This window comes from Sparus aurata, chromosome 7 (genome assembly GCF_900880675.1).
Source record: "Sparus aurata chromosome 7, fSpaAur1.1, whole genome shotgun sequence".
NCBI classification, from domain to species: Eukaryota; Metazoa; Chordata; class Actinopteri; order Spariformes; family Sparidae; genus Sparus; species Sparus aurata.
This window is the reverse complement of record NC_044193.1, coordinates 10,225,101-10,244,659: the sequence shown is the minus strand read 5'-3', so window position 1 is coordinate 10,244,659 and position 19,559 is coordinate 10,225,101. Positions and strand designations below refer to the sequence as shown.

The 19,559-nt window shown below is 40.5% G+C and overlaps 2 protein-coding genes across 2 annotated transcripts; one reads left to right on the top strand and one right to left on the bottom strand.

The window, feature by feature from the left end:
- Positions 1-1,477: 1,477 nt before the first annotated feature.
- LOC115584448 (acidic mammalian chitinase-like) lies at positions 1,478-6,272 on the top strand. Its single transcript, XM_030421870.1, has 11 exons — positions 1,478-1,527; positions 1,694-1,723; positions 1,833-2,034; positions 2,128-2,184; positions 2,499-2,664; positions 2,914-3,038; positions 3,210-3,333; positions 4,356-4,541; positions 4,725-4,844; positions 5,463-5,604; positions 5,685-6,272. The coding sequence occupies exons 1-11, from the start codon at positions 1,503-1,505 to the stop codon at positions 5,960-5,962; spliced, it is 1,455 nt and encodes a 484-aa protein (XP_030277730.1). The 5' UTR covers positions 1,478-1,502; the 3' UTR covers positions 5,963-6,272.
- mfsd4ab (major facilitator superfamily domain containing 4Ab) lies at positions 6,247-10,200 on the bottom strand. Its single transcript, XM_030421869.1, has 10 exons — positions 9,509-10,200; positions 9,198-9,396; positions 8,800-9,042; positions 8,540-8,702; positions 8,276-8,391; positions 7,952-8,125; positions 7,714-7,861; positions 7,552-7,622; positions 7,289-7,409; positions 6,247-7,185 (listed from the first exon to the last, which is right to left on the bottom strand). Exons 1-10 carry the CDS (start codon positions 9,736-9,738, stop codon positions 7,091-7,093), a joined length of 1,560 nt encoding a protein of 519 aa, XP_030277729.1. The 5' UTR covers positions 9,739-10,200; the 3' UTR covers positions 6,247-7,090.
- Positions 10,201-19,559: the final 9,359 nt, after the last annotated feature.

Below are 19,559 nucleotides of genomic sequence, written 5' to 3'. Positions count from 1 at the left end.
TAATTCATAGTGATAAAACGGATGAATAGATTTGCTGAGGGGAGGAAATTGAAAAAGGGAACTGGAATGACACTAATGTGTCCTTTAAGGGTCGACCCACGGAGGACAAAAAAACCCAAAAAAAAACAGAACCACTGTATGTTTGGTGACGCATGCACCGCCAGTAATTAAGGAAGCAGAACGTTGTTACGACACCCGCAGGAAATGAATTTGTGTTTGAAATACTTCCTTCATAATCACGTCTCATTTGGCATATTAAAACCTATGCATGAGATAACCGTGGCGTAGAAACAAGGCAGAGCTGCCTCCACCACTTATTATGAAACTCATTCCAAGTTTGCGACTGTTGGAGCTACTTTGAGATTTTTTAACTGAGTAGATATTTTAATGTAAGTACATGTATGGCGTGTGAAAGATTAGGTTTTGATTTGCTCCTCGGGGGGGAAAAAAAAGAGCTTTTTAAGTGCTGGATAAACTTCCCTGAGATGATGAAATGACCTTGGTGAAAACTTAAATTGGACTGTTAAAAATCCAGGAAAGAAAATCCGTTGATTAAATGGAACATCACACTTTCAGTCCTCCTGACATTTGCCTGCCGTCTTTTCTTTTTCAACCCTTCACACGTCATGGAAAGCAGGTTTTGTTTTGCAGTAGTAAACGGCGATACTTTTGCTTCCAGGCCTTTTTTTGCTCTGCCAGGTTGATTTCCGCCGACACCGGCATATCTTTCTTTAAATATTACATAAAATGTTAAAGATAAAGAAGGCCACACTATAATGGAAGCTAAACGATAAGATAAGTTATCTGTTTACCACGCGAATACTTTTGATTTTTATTGCATACCCCCCCCCCATGATGACATATCACGACCCACTTCTTCAGCATGATTAGAGGTGTCAAACATATTTATCATCACATATCTGCAGTCTAGACAGTTTCTCAAAGGCAATTTTGCCTGTTGTTAGTGTGAGCCGACTTCTTAATGTTTTGTGTCACTGCCTAACAGAGACGGCAAATTTACTGCCTGAAATGAAGGGCGTATTTAAGGGGATGTCATAGATTTATGCACTTGAGTTAAATCACAAACAAACATCTGTCTTTCCTCTTGTTTCTCATGCATATATATGCCACTTTGATAAGTGTGATTTAAAGCTTAAACTATTTATTACAATCATACTCGTAAGGCATAATTGGTCAAATATAAACTGTTGTGGTAAATCTTTCAGTGCTCTGCCTTGAGTATTTGCTTCTGCATTATGCTTAGTTTGGATAAATGAGTCCTTCAGACTAGGAGAAAAGTGCGCCTGTGGAGAAAATGTCTGGCCCTGTGATAAGTAATCACATATTACTCCTTGAGTGAGCACAATTGATAATCTCCTCTTAAACAATCTTCTGCAAATAAACACCTTTCTGGCAGATATTGTGTTTTTTTTTGCATGCAGACTTGCGGCCTATAAAAGAAAGCGCACCTGTTAGGTGACCTTCCTCGTACAAAGGCAGTCATGGGCAAAGTACTGTTTGTGACGGGTGAGTCATGGCCATTTTTACTCTTATATTTGCAGCAGATGGTGTCCTGGTAACGGCTATTTCCAGGATTTGGTAAACAGTATATTTCATCGATTATTAGTTTTAAACACTTTTGTCAGCACATTTCTGTGCTTGAAGATAATCATGCAACTTTCTATTGTTCCAGCTCTGGCCCTGCTGCTTCACGCGCAGCTTGGTAAGCAATCTGAATCTGAATATTTCTTTATATGTATAGCATCAAACCTGAAACTAGCGTTGCATCCCATGTTTGGTCTGCGAACAACAGCTTTCCTTTTGAATCGCAGGCTCATCCTTCATCCTGTCATGCTACTTCACCAACTGGGCGCAGTACAGACCACCTCCAACCATTTTCATGCCCGATGACATCGACCCTTGCCTGTGTACCCATCTCCTGTATGCCTTCGCCACCATAAAGAACAACCAGCTGGCCACCTATGAGTGGAACGATGTGGAGCTTTACAGTCAGTTCAACGCCCTGAAGAACCAGTGAGTCACTAAAAATATGTTTGTTTCTCAACCCATATAAAGCACAATAAAGTAGCAGTGTTTTTATGGGTAAAATGTCCAATTTCTTTTCAGGAATGGCAACCTGAAGACTCTTCTGTCTGTTGGAGGGTGGAACTTTGGCTCTACAGGGTGAGATTATGTGCAGACGTCTGCAGAGTTGACATTATAAACACTGGAGATCTTCAGTTTTTAACCCTCTCAAACCTGCCGGACTGTACGATTGATGCATTATTAAAGCTACAGGTTGTGTGTTCTGGCTTATTATCATATAAAAATCCATCCAAAGATCTCAACACTTTCAGAAATATCAAATATGCCGAATTTAACTGTGTGAAAATGAAGCACAAAAACATCGTGGCTGCAATGATGTGTTATTTTTAAGGGGGGTATACAGAACAAAAATGTACGGGGTTCGCTTACATGTATTTCTCTTGCTACATTAGGTTTTCACAAATGGTGTTGAGCTCTGCCAACCGTCAGACCTTCATCAACTCAGTCATTTCATTCCTGAGGGAGTATGAGTTTGACGGGCTCGACATCGACTGGGAGTATCCAGCCAACAGAGGAGGCTCTTCTCAAGATAAGCAGTACTACTCCGTTTTCCTGGAGGTTTGTTTTCTGTGTTACGGTTTTTAAATCATTTCTTGCCCAACAGCATATATAGCTACTGGAGCTTGCCTTGAATTTTTTCGGGGGGGCCGTGATAAATCCCTATTGGGTGGATAACCACTGTGCCTTCCTGAATAAAAGATAAATAAAAGCACAACAACTCACAACCTGACCATGTTGCAAATCATGGATTATGAATCCTGGATTTCGGTTGGTGCTAAATATTTTATATCTGTTGGCATTCAACAGGAGATGAGAGCTGCCTTTGAAAATGAGGCCAAGCAGAGCAACAAGGCTCGTCTTCTGATGTCTGCTGCTGTGTCGGCTGGAAAGGACACCATTGATTCTGCTTATCAGATTCCCAAGCTCGGCCAGTAAGTATCTGAGGCTGTATTTGTAGCCTGTCAAGTCTTATCTCCAGCAACGTAAATGGGTCACAGTCGAACAGGACTACTCTGAATCTCATCCCCTTTATGCTAAACTGTCAATGTAAGCCTGTTGATGCCGGTGTGGTAATCTCTCCTCGTCTTGTTTTCCACACCCAGGTCCCTGGATATGATCAACGTCATGAGCTATGACTTCCACGGCTCTTGGGACCCCATGACTGGCGAGTGCAGTCCCCTGTTCAAGGGCCCGGAGGACCAGGGTGGCTTCATCTATTTCAATGTGGTGCGTACTCATGAGTGCAGTTTTAACTGACTGTAGTAAAGCTTGACCATAGAATGCACAAGTTTTCATTTGCAACTACATTAACACTAAAAGTTCTGGACACCTAAAAAAAACTGCTATTTTTATACAATGGTTTAACAGCTTTTTGTTTTGCTAATCCTATATATATGATTTAAAAACTCATGCACTGTGGGGTTTCTTAGTTTTTCACTGGTTTTTAATCAAAGTCTTGTTTAGGCATTCAGGAGCTCCACAGTGATTGTGATCACACTATCACATTCTGCAGCACTGGTTCCTCAAGGACACCCACGTAGTTTGTAACTGTTAACAGCCAATGGTGGACTCAGGATGTTTGAGGGTGCTGGGGTAAAAAAAAGGGCACCATCTTTATGTAGTGGGGCATCAGTGCACAGAAAAGGCATTGTAGAGGGCATTTCACCATGTTTTGTACACTAGGGGAGCTCCTTAATCATGTCTTATCTACCATAGAGGCATTCAAGAGGGCACTTTCGCAGCTTTTCTTCAAACGTACCACCCCCACCCTAATTAATTCCTTTCTATTTACTCTATTTGAATTTCTTTTAGTCACATCTGCAGTACATGAAATATAGGATCACAGCTGTTTTTCAGATCACAGCTGAGAAAATGCCTCGGGTAATATACAAACAAATGGTTGTTACTTGATAGGACAGGTCAGATGTAGATAGATGTAGAAGAAACTAAACTTTTTGATAAAACTGAATAAAAAACAACACAGTATTTTGACTGGGTTTTGTTTTACTCAAAGTCTGACAAACTCATGCATCCTCAGACAAAGCAGATGTAAAATAAGGATTTTAAAGTAGCCAGATGGAAACGTAAAGTTCTCCTAAATTAAATGTATGTATGGCATTTGATGCTGAAAATCTAAATAAATACAGGAGAGTTAGGCACCCCAAAATTTGCTCTTCTTTGAGGGTAAAAGCACCCACAAAATCTATCCAGCATCGGAGCCATGTATTTTTCTAATTCCTTTGTTCCAGGACTACGCCATGAACTACTGGAAGAGCCAGGGGGCCCCAGCTGAGAAGCTGATTGTTGGTTTCCCCACATACGGCAACACATTCACTCTTAGAAGCGCTGCTAACCATGGCGTTGGCGCACCTATCGCTGGTGCTGGAACTCCAGGAAAGTACACGCAGGAGCCCGGAGAACTTGCTTATTTTGAGGTGCACTTTCTTATTACTGTGATACAGAACAAGCTTGATTGTTAATGGCAGTCCCGTGTTAGTTAATATTCTTCTGTGTGCTTGATAACAGAGCAGATTGGTTTATCTCCATATTACAGGCTCCAGATGAAAGGGTGAATGTGTTCCGGGGCTGTCATAATGCATCGCTTTGTGTAACTACAGATCTGCGGCTTTTTGAAAGATGGAGCAACTGAGGTTTGGAACCAGGCCCAGGATGTGCCATATGCCTACAAGGGAAACCAGTGGGTGGGCTATGACAACATCAAGAGCTTCCAGATCAAGGTAACAGAGCCACACAGAACACTTGTTTTACAATTTGACAGGCCAATCTGTCGACTGCTGTTTATTACCTCTGAGCTAAAAATGTTTCCAGAACTCCATAACCTGCCAAGGTGTATATTACTTCTATAAGTCTTAAAAATGTGTAAGCTTTTCCTCTGTGCTACAGTGGAATGTGACAGGAGTTGTTCTTTATCCATTTGATCCCATATATTTCTATGTGGGGTCATGCTGCGGTTATCAGGAAACACTGGCGGCGGTCGTACAGTCTTTTTTAAGCTCAGGAAAGTTTCGAGTGAAATAACCCGGAAGCATCTGGTTCTCTCAATGCAAAAGAAAGTTGCTTGAGTGCTTGTCTTCTGTAGCATAAGGGAGACTGGAGCATACATTATGAAAGGTTAGGAGATGTCCCACAATTCCTTGCAGCACCAGTATAAGTGCAGTCACATTCTCTTAGAACCGTGGTGGTCTTTTCCTTAGTCCGTATGAATTCTCCTTTCCTTATTGAGGTTAAGGAAATGTGTTAATTTTTCCAACTGTCGTACTGTTGCCCCAACGTCAACTTCTGATTTAGTTGCTGTTTTTGACCTTCTTCCTATGACGACTCCTGGCTGTCTGAAGGTTGACTGGCTGAAAAAGAGTAACTTTGGAGGTGCCATGGTGTGGACCCTTGACATGGATGACTACATGGGCACTTTCTGTAACCAGGGCAAATACCCACTGATTAATGTCCTCAAAAAGGGCCTTAATCTGGAGCAAACGTGTAAGACTTTTAATACCTCTATCATCGATGATCAGTGGTAAATCAACATAGTGTTAATTTATTGACATTTGTTTTTTCAGCCTGCACCGCACCAGCGACTAAACTTCCTCCTATCGCCGGAGTGAGCACGACCCAGAGCAGCTCTGGAGGAGGCTCCAGTGGCGGCAGCTCCTCTGGTGGGGGCTCCGGCACCAGCGGCATGGACAGCGGGTTCTGTGCTGGAAAGGCCAACGGCATGTATCCCAACCCAGAGGACAAGAACCAATTCTACAACTGCAGCAGCGGCAAGACCTACTTTGAGCACTGTGCTGCTGGTCTGGTCTTTGACAGCTCTTGTTCTTGTTGCAACTGGGCCTAAAGCTGAAGTTACCGATTGACTGGTTGACTGTTGAAAGGCTAGATGACTCTGTTTCACATTTGTTCTTAGTTCTCAGGGGTCAACTTCTCCGAGTACAAAGTCCTTCCTTCCACATTGGATGTTTAACAATGTAAAACCTGTGGCTTTCCTCTCGAGTGGTTCATTTGAATAAACATCCAAAGTGTCGCAGGTGTGCTGTATGTATCCACATTTTTTTTCTATGCCGATTATAAAATGTGGGTGTCAGAATTGTCTTTGTATCAGTGAAAACAAATGTTCAGATGTTCATCATAACCAGTGCCACTGTTTTAATGGACATATTATACAGTATGTATATTTCCATGTACAAATGCCAAAACATATGCAAAAACACATACGCTTAATCTTATTAAAATAAAAGACGGAAATTAAAATGAAGAACAGAAAACAAGACAAAACAAATTTGTAAAAGGATAAGTTCACTTAAAAATAAACATGTTGCAGCATTTCCTTAAACAACTGAAGTAGTTGGAGGCGTTTTAAAACACACACACAGAAAAATAATTAATTCAGCTCTCCGAGTACTATTCACGTCTATGGAAGCCCAGAGATCCCAAATTGATTTGAAAAACTTTATTGACACCCTTGAAATGTGATCCAGCTTGTGCACCCACTTCATACACTAATGATTTTGGCTTAGCAGCTACAGCGAATATTTTGGATATTTATATTTACGGAGTTTTTCAGCAGTCCACAGCTGCTTCAGCTGTTGAGGAGAAATGTTTGTGGACTTCAAAACGTCACCCAACTTCTAATCGTCACGAGAATGACAGATTTTTTACTTTTTGATCAACTTATCCCTCAAGTATTCTATTCCATTCATGATCATGATCCTTGTATTGTGAATTTTAAACACTGGTACAATATTAAACAGAAGACTGATCCACAATTTGATGAACACTTTCCGTGATTTACAGAACACAGAGTTTAAACTACAACCTCAGATATACCGCAAAATAAAAATAAATCTGCACAATGTTCATTTCTCAAGGCTTTAGTAAAACATTTGAAGCCTTTAATGATCGATAGTTGTAAAACTTCATCTCCTACAGTAGCCAGTAAAGGACAAAAGAAAAACTGCTGTCCCTCTCAGCTGATCTCGTTCTCCTCTTTTTGCTCTGTTTTGGGCGAGCCGTTCTGCTCCGGAGCCGGCTCCTCCACCATGGCCGACTTTTTCGTTGTTCCTGTTAGGGTCGCAGAGGGAGTTGGAACAGAGGGTAATGAATATGAAATTATTGAAAACAAACTCTGCTGCAGTGTGCATGAGGGTGCTGGTTCATAATGTACCTGTGAGGTAATTTCTGTGCATTCGATGGAACAGCAGGAGACCAATAAAGAGGATGAAACCGATGCAGGCGATTATCATTCCACACAGCAGGAAGCTGTAGCTGCCTTCAGTCTGTATAATCTGGGGGATGAGATAGCAACATTTAACTACTTAAACAAGAATCTGAACGTCCTCTGGGCTTGTTTTTTGCAATTATAAGCTTATATCTCTACTTCTGCACACTTTCTTTTTCTATAATAATGAAGACACTCATCAGACTTACTGAGCCAACCACAACCTGCATTACCATCTCTCCCATCCCCGCACTCGTCACCAGGACTGATGTTGCACATCCTGCAGAAAGAAATGTATAGTTTACTCCCTCTCCTGGCTCTGAATCCATTACTGTTTTTATTATCATTGAGCTTTAAACTCTTCATTATACCCTGGTAATCAAGGATGTCTTCAGTATAGGCAAGCATACAGGGGAATATGCTGCTGAGGAAAAGCCCACATAAGCAGGTCCCGACGAAGAGAAAGGTGCTGCTGGTGTAGAAAATAAGCAGCATCAACACAGTAACAATAGCGCCGGCCTGCAAAAACAAAGAAAAGACAATGTTAACATCACTGTTTGACCTTGAGCATGTCTCATTGATAATGTCTGAATGTTTTATCGGTCTTACTATATTGAACATGAGCAGTCTCACAGGCTGGAACCGGTACGAGAGGGGAATGGACACCAGACGTCCAACAGTGATCGCTGCCCAAAAGATACTGGCAAGGTAACCTGCTGTTTTATGAGGCAGCGACATCGGTGGTGCCACACCGTAGGTATAGACAAATCCGGCATATGCACCCTGACAGGAGAAATGGCAGATTCTTTCATGTGCTCTGCTGTCCGTGTTTTATGTGAAACAGATTTTGTAGGCCTGCGCGTTCGTAAAATTTTATGTGGAACACAGTTTGTGAAATGCACATCATATTATTTATCTGCAGCCCTCACTCACCACAATACCATCGGTCATAAAGAGCACCATCCCGCCAAGAATATGAATCATAAAGAAGGATACTGGCAGCCCGCGCAGGTTATCATTCTGACAGCAGCTAAAGATATCCCCGTGACCTGAAACAGAGCGTCACAAATGACAGATTGTAGCACACAAAAAGGCATTTATTGTGTTTTTTTTCCTTGTATTTGTCACAAAGAAAGAATGCATTATTCATTTAAAAATAGGACTCCTGTATAAAAATCACTCCCTCTTTGTCTTTACCTCCAGCTTCATGTTCCTTCTGCTCCACGTCCGGGCCCTCTGCCCCCTGCTGGGTCTCCATTGCTAGTTCATCTTTGTCCAAGAGACGAGGAGTGCTGCTGGGGCAACACGGGATGAGCTGCTCCCGATACATCAGGAACAGGACTGCAATGGGCACGGGCAGCTGAGGGTGCACAAATAATATTCAGCTTTTTTTCCCCCACTTTTTATAACAATTAACTGACATATCATATTGAGAATTTACGTCTTCTGTGTCTTACATTGATGAGCGCCATGATCCAGAAGGCGTAGTGCACATTAGAATCCTCTTCCACTCCCTCATGGGGCAGGTGGCTCTGAGTTATGTTGTGCTCAGCAATGGGACTGTTTCTCAGCATGTTCCTGAAATGATGTATGATCTCAGTGCCATTCCCTGTGTGATTCCCACAGCCCGTCTCTGAGAGGAAAGGATCTGCAATCAGTGGGCTCACCAGGGCTCCAAACCCAATGAAAAAATGAAGAGCCTGCAGAAAAGACAAAAGGCCACGGACTTGACTTACAGTAAATTATTGCTCTGTAGAAAATAAGAAGGAAGTAAGAAAAAACAAATATGATTCGCTCTACATTTTTTTGAACGCTATCATGTCAGATCTGGTACAGACATTTCATGCTTTTTCACCTGTAAGAAGACAGCGGAGTCCTTCTGATAGATGGTCACCAGTTGGATGTTAGCGATGGTGTCGATAATGCCCATCGCCAATCCAGACACAGCCATGGCGATGGCGAGCAGGAGAACATTATTGCAAAGAGGTATGATGGCAAATATTACAGAGATGAGGAGAGCAGACACAAACAAAGCTGCAAGAGCACTGAACAACCTTTAAGAAAGAAAAGAGAGGGATTCAGTTAACATGAAGGTCACTCCGTCTCAGACTATTTTGGTAGAGTCTCTGGGGATTAACACTCCAGATGGGAGTTCATGATACTTACGTCCTCTTGAAAACACCACCGACAGAGCTGCCAATCAACAAGCAGAACTGCTGGGAAAAGAACACCCAGGTGATCTGACTAAGTGTTGAGTTTGTTTGACACTGCAAGTCCAAAATTGTAGGTCCAAGAAAGGCGATGCAGAGTCCAAAGCTGAAGAAAACACTCCAGTAGGTCAGTGTGTGATGAGCATTCCTTTTGAACAGAGTAACGATCCGCTCATCCACAAACATCTTGGCAACAATAAAGACAACTCAGTGAAAGGAGGATTTTTTTTTAACACCGTGTCAATTTGTGACAGCAGCTTCTGTCGATGCCTGTTGTAGTATAACCAGTTTCTTGATCTCTTTTAAAGCTTTCAGCTCCCTCCCTGTTGGATTGCTTCACTGGAGAGGATGTCCTCTCGAGTTAATGGGTGAAGCGGAGATTCTTCCAACGAAAATATCCCCATTTGTACTGTGTCAATGATTAGCAATGAAAAGGAGCGTGTGTTGAAATGCTACCAGTTAAGTGTGCATTTATATGTCATAGCACTTCTAGCTCTATCAATGGAAAATGCATCATTCAGCAAGCAATGACGCATTGGCTAACCCTAACCCTAACCAAAGGACAGGTTGTCTTTTCTTTCATACCAGGACAACCTGGCAGCACTCGCTGCGAAAGCTTGGACGCTAAAAATGACATACTGTGCCACAGAACGTCATGAAAATATATATTTCTACCTGGCTGACATGATACATTCTGTCGGGGTCTTGATGGTGCCCACATCATTTTTTCTACAGATTGTGAAGATCTTATTTGTAGATATTAAGATCTTAAGTGTTTGATAATCACATTTGAGGGATTATTGCAAAAAAAAATGTGTGTGCATCAGCTGATATATTGATGTCACTATCTGCCCCAACATTCATGTATCTGGACCTAACAAAAATTATATTGTACATGTTGATCATGATGTTATTGTCATATTGATGTTAGCATTTAGCTCTAATCTACTTTTCTCATTCAGGTGTCTTTATTCGTGACATTTCCTGGTGTGTGGCAGACTGATGTAACGACACATTTCTCTCTTGGATCAATCAGGCAGTCTGTCTGTGTGTCTCCTCTCTCTGTCTATGAACAGTATCTGTGACAACAGTATCAGTGTGAGTCAAAGAATATAATTTCGATAATAATTGCAGTCAAATGTTATTTTCTTTTTCTAGAATTCTTCTGAATTTTCTTGGATTGCTTTTCTGAGCCAGTATGTGGGCGTGGGGGGGTTTAAAGTTCAGAAACGCTACAGAGAACAGACAATATGTGCAATATGACACAACAATGTTTAGCTTGACCCCGTTTCAGAATGGATGTTGGTCGTCAGATGCTTTGCATCTCAAGACTTCTGCCCGATTTAGATATTTGAGATTCTTGCACTTAACGGTTCTTTGGATTTTAAAATGATGTATTCTACAATGAATAATAGTGAGTAATGTGCATAACTATATTACTTGACCATGAATAAAAGAAAGGACTTAAAACCTAATCCCTTCAATGATTACATGGAGGAAGCAAAGCTTTGCCGGCTGTGGCCAAATATGGTCTTCCGGCAAGGTCTGGAAACTCACAAAATCCAAATACAGGCTTATTGCTAAAACTGAGAATTTAGTCATCTTTAAACTTACACATAATGAAAAAAACTGGCCCCTAAATGGCACAAAGATTTCCTGTATATTATTTGCATGATAATGACACAAGCCTTTATGTGTTTTGAATGTGTTATTTTATCCCCTTGGTGTTATTTTATTGGTTTTTAATCTTGCTGCTGCAGTGACACAATTAGCCAGTTCTGAAGTTTGTTTGTCTCTAAATTCCTAAGTATGATGCATATCTATGTGCTCGTGCTCCGATTTAAAACATGCTTATCTTTCCCTGTGATTGTATCTTTCTACAGTTGTTTTACGCCAGTATCACACAGCCTACAAAGCTAAGCTGTGTAACTGATTTGCCAACATGCTCTGCACAAGTTGGAGATGCTGGTCAGGTACTAAACCCTAAACCCACACAAAAGGCATTCATTAACATCAGCTTCCTCTTCTGGAGATATAGCAACAAGAAATGGCTTCTCCAGCTAATTGTCAACTAACGTGATCTCAGGTGCGCAAGGGAGTGTTAAAATTCAACAGCAACTTCAAGTTACTGAAGTAGGACATCAGTTTCAGAGTTAACTTTTCTACACAGGCCAGATTAGGAGATACTGTTTGTGTTTGCTAATTAAAGAACAACAAAGTGCCTTGAAAATCTCTAACAGCTGCTGCACAAGAGTAAATGTTATCCACCTAAATCAATTTATTGTTGAGCCTTTTCACTTTGTTTGGGAATTAAATGTCAGCCTTCATTTGAAGATCCCCCTCCATCTGTTCCATTGAAGAATGAAGAGCAATGAATATGAAAATCATTTCAGAAGTTTAAGTGCTGAAAACAACATTGTCTCCTCCTTTTTGCAGAAAAGTCTTTTCTCAGTGTACGTGGACTTGAGGCTGAGAAATGTCCCGAGATCCTAGTTGCTCAGATTTCACTGAGCACAGAGAAACTTCCCTCTGTTGGCAGATACCTGGTTCTTGACTAAAATCTCAAGAAGAAATAGAAGGGTAGCACTATTGGAACAGGATCACAGAATTAGGCATGGACATTTTTAAAGCAAAGATGACATTTGAGAGTCACCGGGAAGTGTCAAATGATTATTCAGTTAATCAAAGATCTACAGTTTGTAGCATATAGCGACACAGGATTATACCGTTGTGCGGAAAAGTCTGTGCTTTGCCTGGTGATTATAATGTACTTTAACCAAGGCCTGTAGTAACGTTATTTTCAGGCGCTGGTAAATACAAGGTACAAAAAAAAAAAAAAAAAAATGGACAATCAGTTTTACAGACAAAACCATAGTCACACGAACTATTTGATATTTACTTATTTAATGATTGTTTGCATATTTGAAAACAATGACCCATTACCTGCACAGAAAATCTGCTGAACATACTACGGAATGACAAATCACAGTCCAAACCTCTTCAATCTCACCACTGAGTAGACAGCAGAGGGCACACTTTGGGTGTTTGGGGTAAAAAATGGTTGCAACAGTTTTCTCATTCGTCATGCCACATGTTCTGATTCACAAGGCTATTCTTGGTAAGTTTCCAATACCTACAGAACTTCATCCTTCAAAAACATACAGGAAGTTATTGTCTTTCCTGCTCATGACTTATTTCTACTCACTGTCCCTGAAGTATAAAATAAAAAAAAACCTTCTTCTTGGAATCGATTACAAAATGAATCAGAGCTGGTCTCACTGGATGCAATTGGTTCTAGATGACTACGAAGAAAGGACATCTGGCTGCAGATGTTGTGAATGCTGATTATATCTTTCTTTCTTTTCTTTCTTTCTCTTTTATTCTCATTGCATTTAAGTACAACAAAATTGGAGAGCTGCTCCAGTAAGGTGCCTCATTAATCATACAAACTCATTCCACACTTCATTCAATGCAAAACATTCACACAATACACACACCCACACCAACATCTACACAGAGATGTATCCCTGTTAGCAATCATTAACATAAAAATAAAAATATGTCTCAGCAATTTGTTATTTGTCTTCACTTCAATTGTGTAACTTTGCCTGTCTTGGCCAGGACCCTCTATCAAAACATAGAGCGAAAGATGTTTGCAGAGTGAGTCAGACCTTCTGGAGGCATAAACACCTGGAGTAACATGGGATTCTATATAAAGTTCGAGCAGTTTTGGACATTTTAATGCAGATTTCCTATTGTATCTTGGAATAAAGTTGAATTATAAAAACGCTGTGGTCACCAACTGATTGGAAGTTATAATCATTTAATTTACTCCTTATTTAACTATTTCAAATGTAAATAATACATCTGGTGTCTGAATCAAACAGATTTCTTTGTGCCAATCTTACAAAATATTAGAAATATATCAATGTAACAAGATTATGTGCATAATTCTGCACAGTAGCAAAACACATTTTGAAGAAGAGGGGGATATTCAGTTATGTGGATAAATCGAGGTTATCTGTATTTCAGAGTTTCAACACTAGATGGTGCTCAAGTGTTACATTCATCCACAATTCAAGGCAAACTCAATCTGGTTTCCCTCTGTCGATAAAATATTGAATGATGATTAAATATTTTGCTAAAACATACTTGCTGTCCCTCTTTCTTTTTCGTCAAACACTCTCTGAACACAGCGTCTCTTGTTCAGTCGGACACATGGCAGCCACATAAAGAGCCCAGACATCAGTAACAGCATTTAAAGTGGACAAAAACAGCATCGCACTGCTCCTCTCTGTCTCATCTCCATAGGCTGACATTTAGCCAACTCTCAATCAGAGGCCTGAGACTGTGCCAGGACAATGTGACATGAATCATAATCTGATTTTTCTCTCTGCTCTTCTCCCACCTCGACTATTTGTTTAATCTATATACTGCGTTTCTTAAAGGTTCAGTGAGCCTGCAGAGAAATGCATATGCTGCCATACACGATAAAGTTAATGACATGGATTACATGCTGATACCTCCAGAGCTCAATGTGTTTCTTCATAAGCCTCTGGATGTGTATATTTAATCATACGTGAGGGAACAAAATGAACATTTCGATGCCTTCGAGAAGGAGGAAGTCACAATATGTTTGTGTATTATTACTTGTCAAGTCAGGCAGGCGTACTTGATTCAGTATGCATTAAGACTAGCGAGGGGATTAGCTGAAGTACACAGGCTCGTCTTGGAGCACTGAGAAAATGTATCTGTCGCCTATCCACGTTTCTCCTGTCACTCCCCGCAGCCCTGGATGGAAATGCCCTGCAGTGCGGCCCCCCTACACATCTCCTCAGGCCCAAAATAGAGCCAAGGCTATGTGGTATGCAAAACGGACATGTCTGCAGGGCAAAACAGTGCCATTCTGCGAGGCTCAGTCCTTTGAAACTGGTTGCCGGTGAAGGAGCCAAGACATTAAGCGCGACTGAAAGTTAGAGCATGAGGAGATCAAAAAGTTATCTGAGCGTAATTATTCAGAGAAGTTTGAGAAAATGAATTGTCACTTTCGAGCAAAATCATTTCTCGAAAGCAGATTAGAGAGCATTCACTGGGCAAACTCTATTAAAAGTGAGAAGAAAACCAATCCAAAAATGGTAAAACGGATTGAAAATGATTGAATGTTTTTACATAGAGGTTAAAACTGAAATGTTGTATGAGGAAGTATTTTGCATATTCTGGCTTTTTTCCGTCTCTTGGGGTAATAATTTGCCCTGAACACAGAGTTAGGTAACAGATTATATGTAATCGGGATTACGTAATCAAATTTGAACAAATAAATCATGTATATTCTGCCCTGAAAAAATGTGTACTAAGATTATAGTCACATTCGCAAGGATGACTTTTTTGGTTATGTCTTTAGAATATGTTAGATTTATAAAGGAATAATTCATTATGAAAGTCTTTTTAATAAAAACCGATGTTTTATCTTAACTCGTGAAAAAGCTCCCCTGACGTGTATCAAGCTTCAGAGATGAGTGCCCAACTTTGTGTGACAGAAACGTACACAGAAGAAACAGCATCCTGCACGTTGATGATGTAGAATACACACAGTAAACATGCAGTTTTCCATATTTAAGAATAATCAGATTTTGACCAATCGTAGTGAAAATGCAAAAAGACACTTTATTTGCATTGAAAGTGTGTTTATGAAGAAAAAGAAAAAAACATGTATGTGGAACTCAAATTGTTGTTGTTGCATCCATTTTTTTTGTATAAAGTAACTTATAAAGTATTCAGATTATATTAATTTTTTTAATCCAATACATTACATCACTAACTGACAAAATTGCCATGCAGTTTGTATTCAGTAACTTAGTGCATTTCAAAGTAATCTCAAACCTGAGAGACCACTGGTACATTTACAACATTTTTAGTACAAAAAGAGAAAAAAGTTTTTCTGTACTTATAGTACTGATAGTTGCACAAAGACAGAATATTTGAACTTTAAGGATTGTACCTTTGAAAGATAAGCACCATGACTCAGACTGTTGAGGCTTTCTATAATCTTTTTCACAATTTCCTCCCGGGGTCACAATTCTCCTGTATTTCTTGATATTCATGACACATTTTCACACCCTTTAGCCCTTTAAGTTATCAAACCTGTTTCTGGCACTGTACAGCATGTACTGTACTATTGCACTTTTGTGCCTTGTCATCTTCAGTGAGTGAGAGACGGACAGAGAAATGGAGAAGAGAAAGAAATACTCAAGCAAGGTTCAGATGTCCTAGAACGATAAATTCCTGTTTCTTACAGAATGTTTTAAAGGAAAGGGGCATTCATTTTGTTACCCCAGTGATTGATTTTCTGTCACACTGACGTCAATCGCCATCAAGAGGCTGACAAGCTCTGGGCAGTGGTGTGTACAGACTCTCCAAAGGTCGGGGGGAAAAATGAATGACTGCATGAAAACTGATGGTTGTCGATGTTGAACGTTTATGCCAAAGATTTACGTTTAAGTGCATGCCAGAGGGGCATAAGTACAAAGTGTATACCATAACTCAAGCCCTAACTCAATGTTGTTGCAGTATCGTTTTGTTATTTTCTTAACACTCACCATAATGTAGAGAGAAAGTTTCTGAAATGGAAATTTCTCTGGGGGAGGTACCATAGCCAGAAATCCTTTCAAAATCCTCCCCATTTTTCTCAAGGTTTTGAAAAATATGCCCACCATTTACATTAAAAGTGTATTAGAAGTGGATCTTGCACCAGCCAGTATGAACAGGAGGAATGATACAGTAAAATAAGAAGTCTTTCAAAGTTCATACAGTGTCTGGATATTGGTCTAAGATGAAATTAATCTGTGCTCTCGCCAAGTGCTTTGTGTGCCTATAAATGAGATCAATAATTTTTTAGTCGCTACGTTCAGTATGATAATACACTGGTTACCACATTGTCCTTATTATGTTAATTAAAAAAAACATTACTTTCTCACAAAATGTATCCATTAGTAACATAGATACACAGAATGTCTAGAAGGACAGCAGGAGATAAAAGGCCTGACCTTGCAGGAGAGATCTTTTAGTACATCGTCAGAGTTATCATGAATCTTCAGATGTGTGCACATTCAGAATGTCATTTGAGTTTTGCGCTGTATTGGACTGAATGTGGAGCCTTATTCTCCAACAGTCCGGGCTTTAATATTGTGTGAATAGAAGTTTAAGCTCAGTGGAGCGTTGACATTTACCCAAAGGCTTCAATCAGCAATTCTCACCCAGGATTCCTAAAAGCGCAGCAGTCGATCACATCTGGAGCCCTCGGAATATAATGGCCTCTGTCAGCCAATTCCCACTCTGAACCGTGGATGAATGGAGCGATGCTGCCTCTGTTGATCCCTGTTATATTGGCTAATTAAACCCCAATGCTGCAAGCTGTTAATGATGGTTATTATTGGTCTCATCATGAATTATTTATTAGTGGCCAAGTCATGTTTTGTTGGTGTATATACACTTTGTTTTGCACCATTAGCATCTGGCTTCACCTTAGACTTTCACAAAATATATCCGAAACATTTGTGACTGATATTAATCTACGGTACAAACATACAGTCGGACACAAAGCTGAGCGTTTAACATCAAGTCGAACTCATCATTAGATTTAGGTCAGAAATTTTCTCTTGATGCTGTAAAGCTGACATTAAATCCCCTTGATAGTATTCTAAAATGCAGGGTGGTCTCTTTTTTTTAAAATGTTACAACAAATCCTGGCATATATATCTCATTAGGTGCCGCTCGAATCCAGCTCAGAGGGTTTAAAGCCCACCTTAAGCTGAAACAAGTTCATTTTTTTTTATCTCATCTTAAAAAAATGTCTCTAATGTTGAATGGGAACTACTTCTAGTTCCACTACTACTAATAATAAAACATTAGACTTATACAGTGCATTTCTAGATACTCAAATGCAATATGCATTTTTTGGGGGGGATTTTTTGTTATGTTGCAAATGGACATGCTCAGTGTCCTACTGAGTTTCCAAATTACTTTCTCTGCTGCTGTTACACAGGAATGAAGAGTGGTAATGCATCTACTGCATCTGCAAATCCTTGAGATCCCCGATTTGTTGTTTGAAACCCCTTCAAGGAAGAAAGCTGATAACAAAACAGTCCACTATAAAATAGCTTGCTGCACCTGAAAACCACTCCAAAGTGGGGTCAGCAGAGTTACCATAATGTTCTATTTGGCCTTTCTAGTGAAAAAATGTGTTTTGTTGTGGGAGGAAAAATGCACTTTAAATATGTAAGATTCCTAATTACAAATTATTTTTTCAGAATCTGAGAAATGTCTTTGAAATTCTCTTAATGTCCCTGTGTAATTTTACGGCTATGAACAGCAGCTCATGAAAAAATAACGGCCCTTGCAACTGATATCATCGACGGTCAGAGCCTTCATTAACCAAACAATGAAATTTGTGCGATTTTTGGTGGTTATCCCTGCAGTGCACACTGCCTACCTTATGATTTTGCTGTAATTCTCGGAATCATTGGTTCCTCTATTGAGTACAGCTGACTAAAGAGTAAAATTAACAAAGGATTAGTTTCATAGTGAAGGTTTTTCTAAAATGGATGTGACAGAGACTTCCTGACTATCTAAGGCTTAGACTGAGCCAACACAGGAATAGAAATCAAGCATTGTGCCCATTTTCATGGATGAAATGCTCCGTCAGTATATCAGCACAGATAATAATTCGAGTGTACGACCTCAGTGGATTTTTAATGAAAGACAAGTGATGAATCAAAACCCCACATAAGCAAACAGATTTCTGTATTGAGGACTGAACCAGCTTTGTTACCCGGGAGATTTCACTGTCAGAGGCAGAAGAGAGAACAACTCATGCATGCAGCTGTCTGGTAATATATGTTTGTACACACATGCGGACACAGAAAACACAATAGTGATTTATTCTTTTCTATCACAAGATGTCTCTTGCTTTCCCCTTCCTCTCCTTCTCCCTGCCCTCCTGTCCCCCCGCCTCTCCCGACACAGTTGTAGGGAGCAGAGCAATGATGCGTGTCTTAGTGAAACCTGGTGAATAGTAATGAACCGAGCCTGTGTGTTTATTTGAGGGAAAGCAAGAGGAAGACAGAGAGAGAGAGAGAGGCAAGGGAAGGGAAGGGTTTGAGGGGAAGGAGGAGGTGCAGGAGGAGGAGGAGGATGAGGAGGAGGTGGGGGTTGACTGTGAGTGAAAACAGGGCTTCTCTTGCGGCACTGATGCAGCACAAGCAGCGGTGAGAGGCACGGTGGTGACTGACAAGAGATGCAGTTGCGTTAATCCTTTACACCCTTTACATGATCGCCGCCGCTCTGTGTCAAACAGCTCATCAGCCATTCTGATCAGGGCAACATGACATCACTCATTAAAACCTTTAGAAAACTGTTTATTTTTTCTCTGGGTGTGCTTCATTATACAGTAGCTCATTCTCCCTATCTAAGCCCCCCTCCTCACATCTAGACAAGGGGGAGGAGGGTGTATTAGTAGAGGAAACGGATGGAGGGGGAGAAAGCTGAATGTGACTCAGAGAGGGGCAACAACACCTGCTGTCTTCATCCCAGATTCACCAGGCAAAACAGCAGTCTCTCTCTACTAGTGATGGACTGTTGGAAGGACAAAGAGGCCCAAACAAAGACTAAAAGACTCTAAAGACACCAGGATCTTCAGATCCGTGCTGACTGGCTGAGCCACTGCTCATTTGGTAATTATTTGGTCCTTGAACCTCTACTTTAAGCCATAACCTGTATGTGCAGGATGATGACAACAAAGTTTGACTCATCTACGAGGTGATGACATGAGCAGCAACACAGATAAAAATGAATAAAAACGTGAGAGGTTCCATTTACAAGCAAGGAATAAGTGACTGGAATATTCAGCAACTGGCTGCAAAGATCAACTAGAGTGCCAGGACTGAAAGGAAGGGAACAAACACAATAGCCAGCCCCCCTACCTCAGCCCCTCTTTTATCCTTTTCCATCCA

Coding starts and splice junctions, on each gene's coding strand:
- mfsd4ab (XM_030421869.1), bottom strand. CDS start 9,738: ATGTTTGTGGATGAGCGGATCGTTACTCTGTTCAAAAGGAATGCTCAT. Junction 8,703..8,799: donor GGATCATGGCGCTCATCAAT/GTAAGACACAGA, acceptor GTGCACCCTCAG/CTGCCCGTGCCCATTGCAGT. Junction 7,410..7,551: donor TGCAGGTTGTGGTTGGCTCA/GTAAGTCTGATG, acceptor CTCATCCCCCAG/ATTATACAGACTGAAGGCAG.
- LOC115584448 (XM_030421870.1), top strand. CDS start 1,503: ATGGGCAAAGTACTGTTTGTGACGG. Junction 2,035..2,127: donor TTCAACGCCCTGAAGAACCA/GTGAGTCACTAA, acceptor ATTTCTTTTCAG/GAATGGCAACCTGAAGACTC. Junction 4,542..4,724: donor GAGAACTTGCTTATTTTGAG/GTGCACTTTCTT, acceptor GTGTAACTACAG/ATCTGCGGCTTTTTGAAAGA.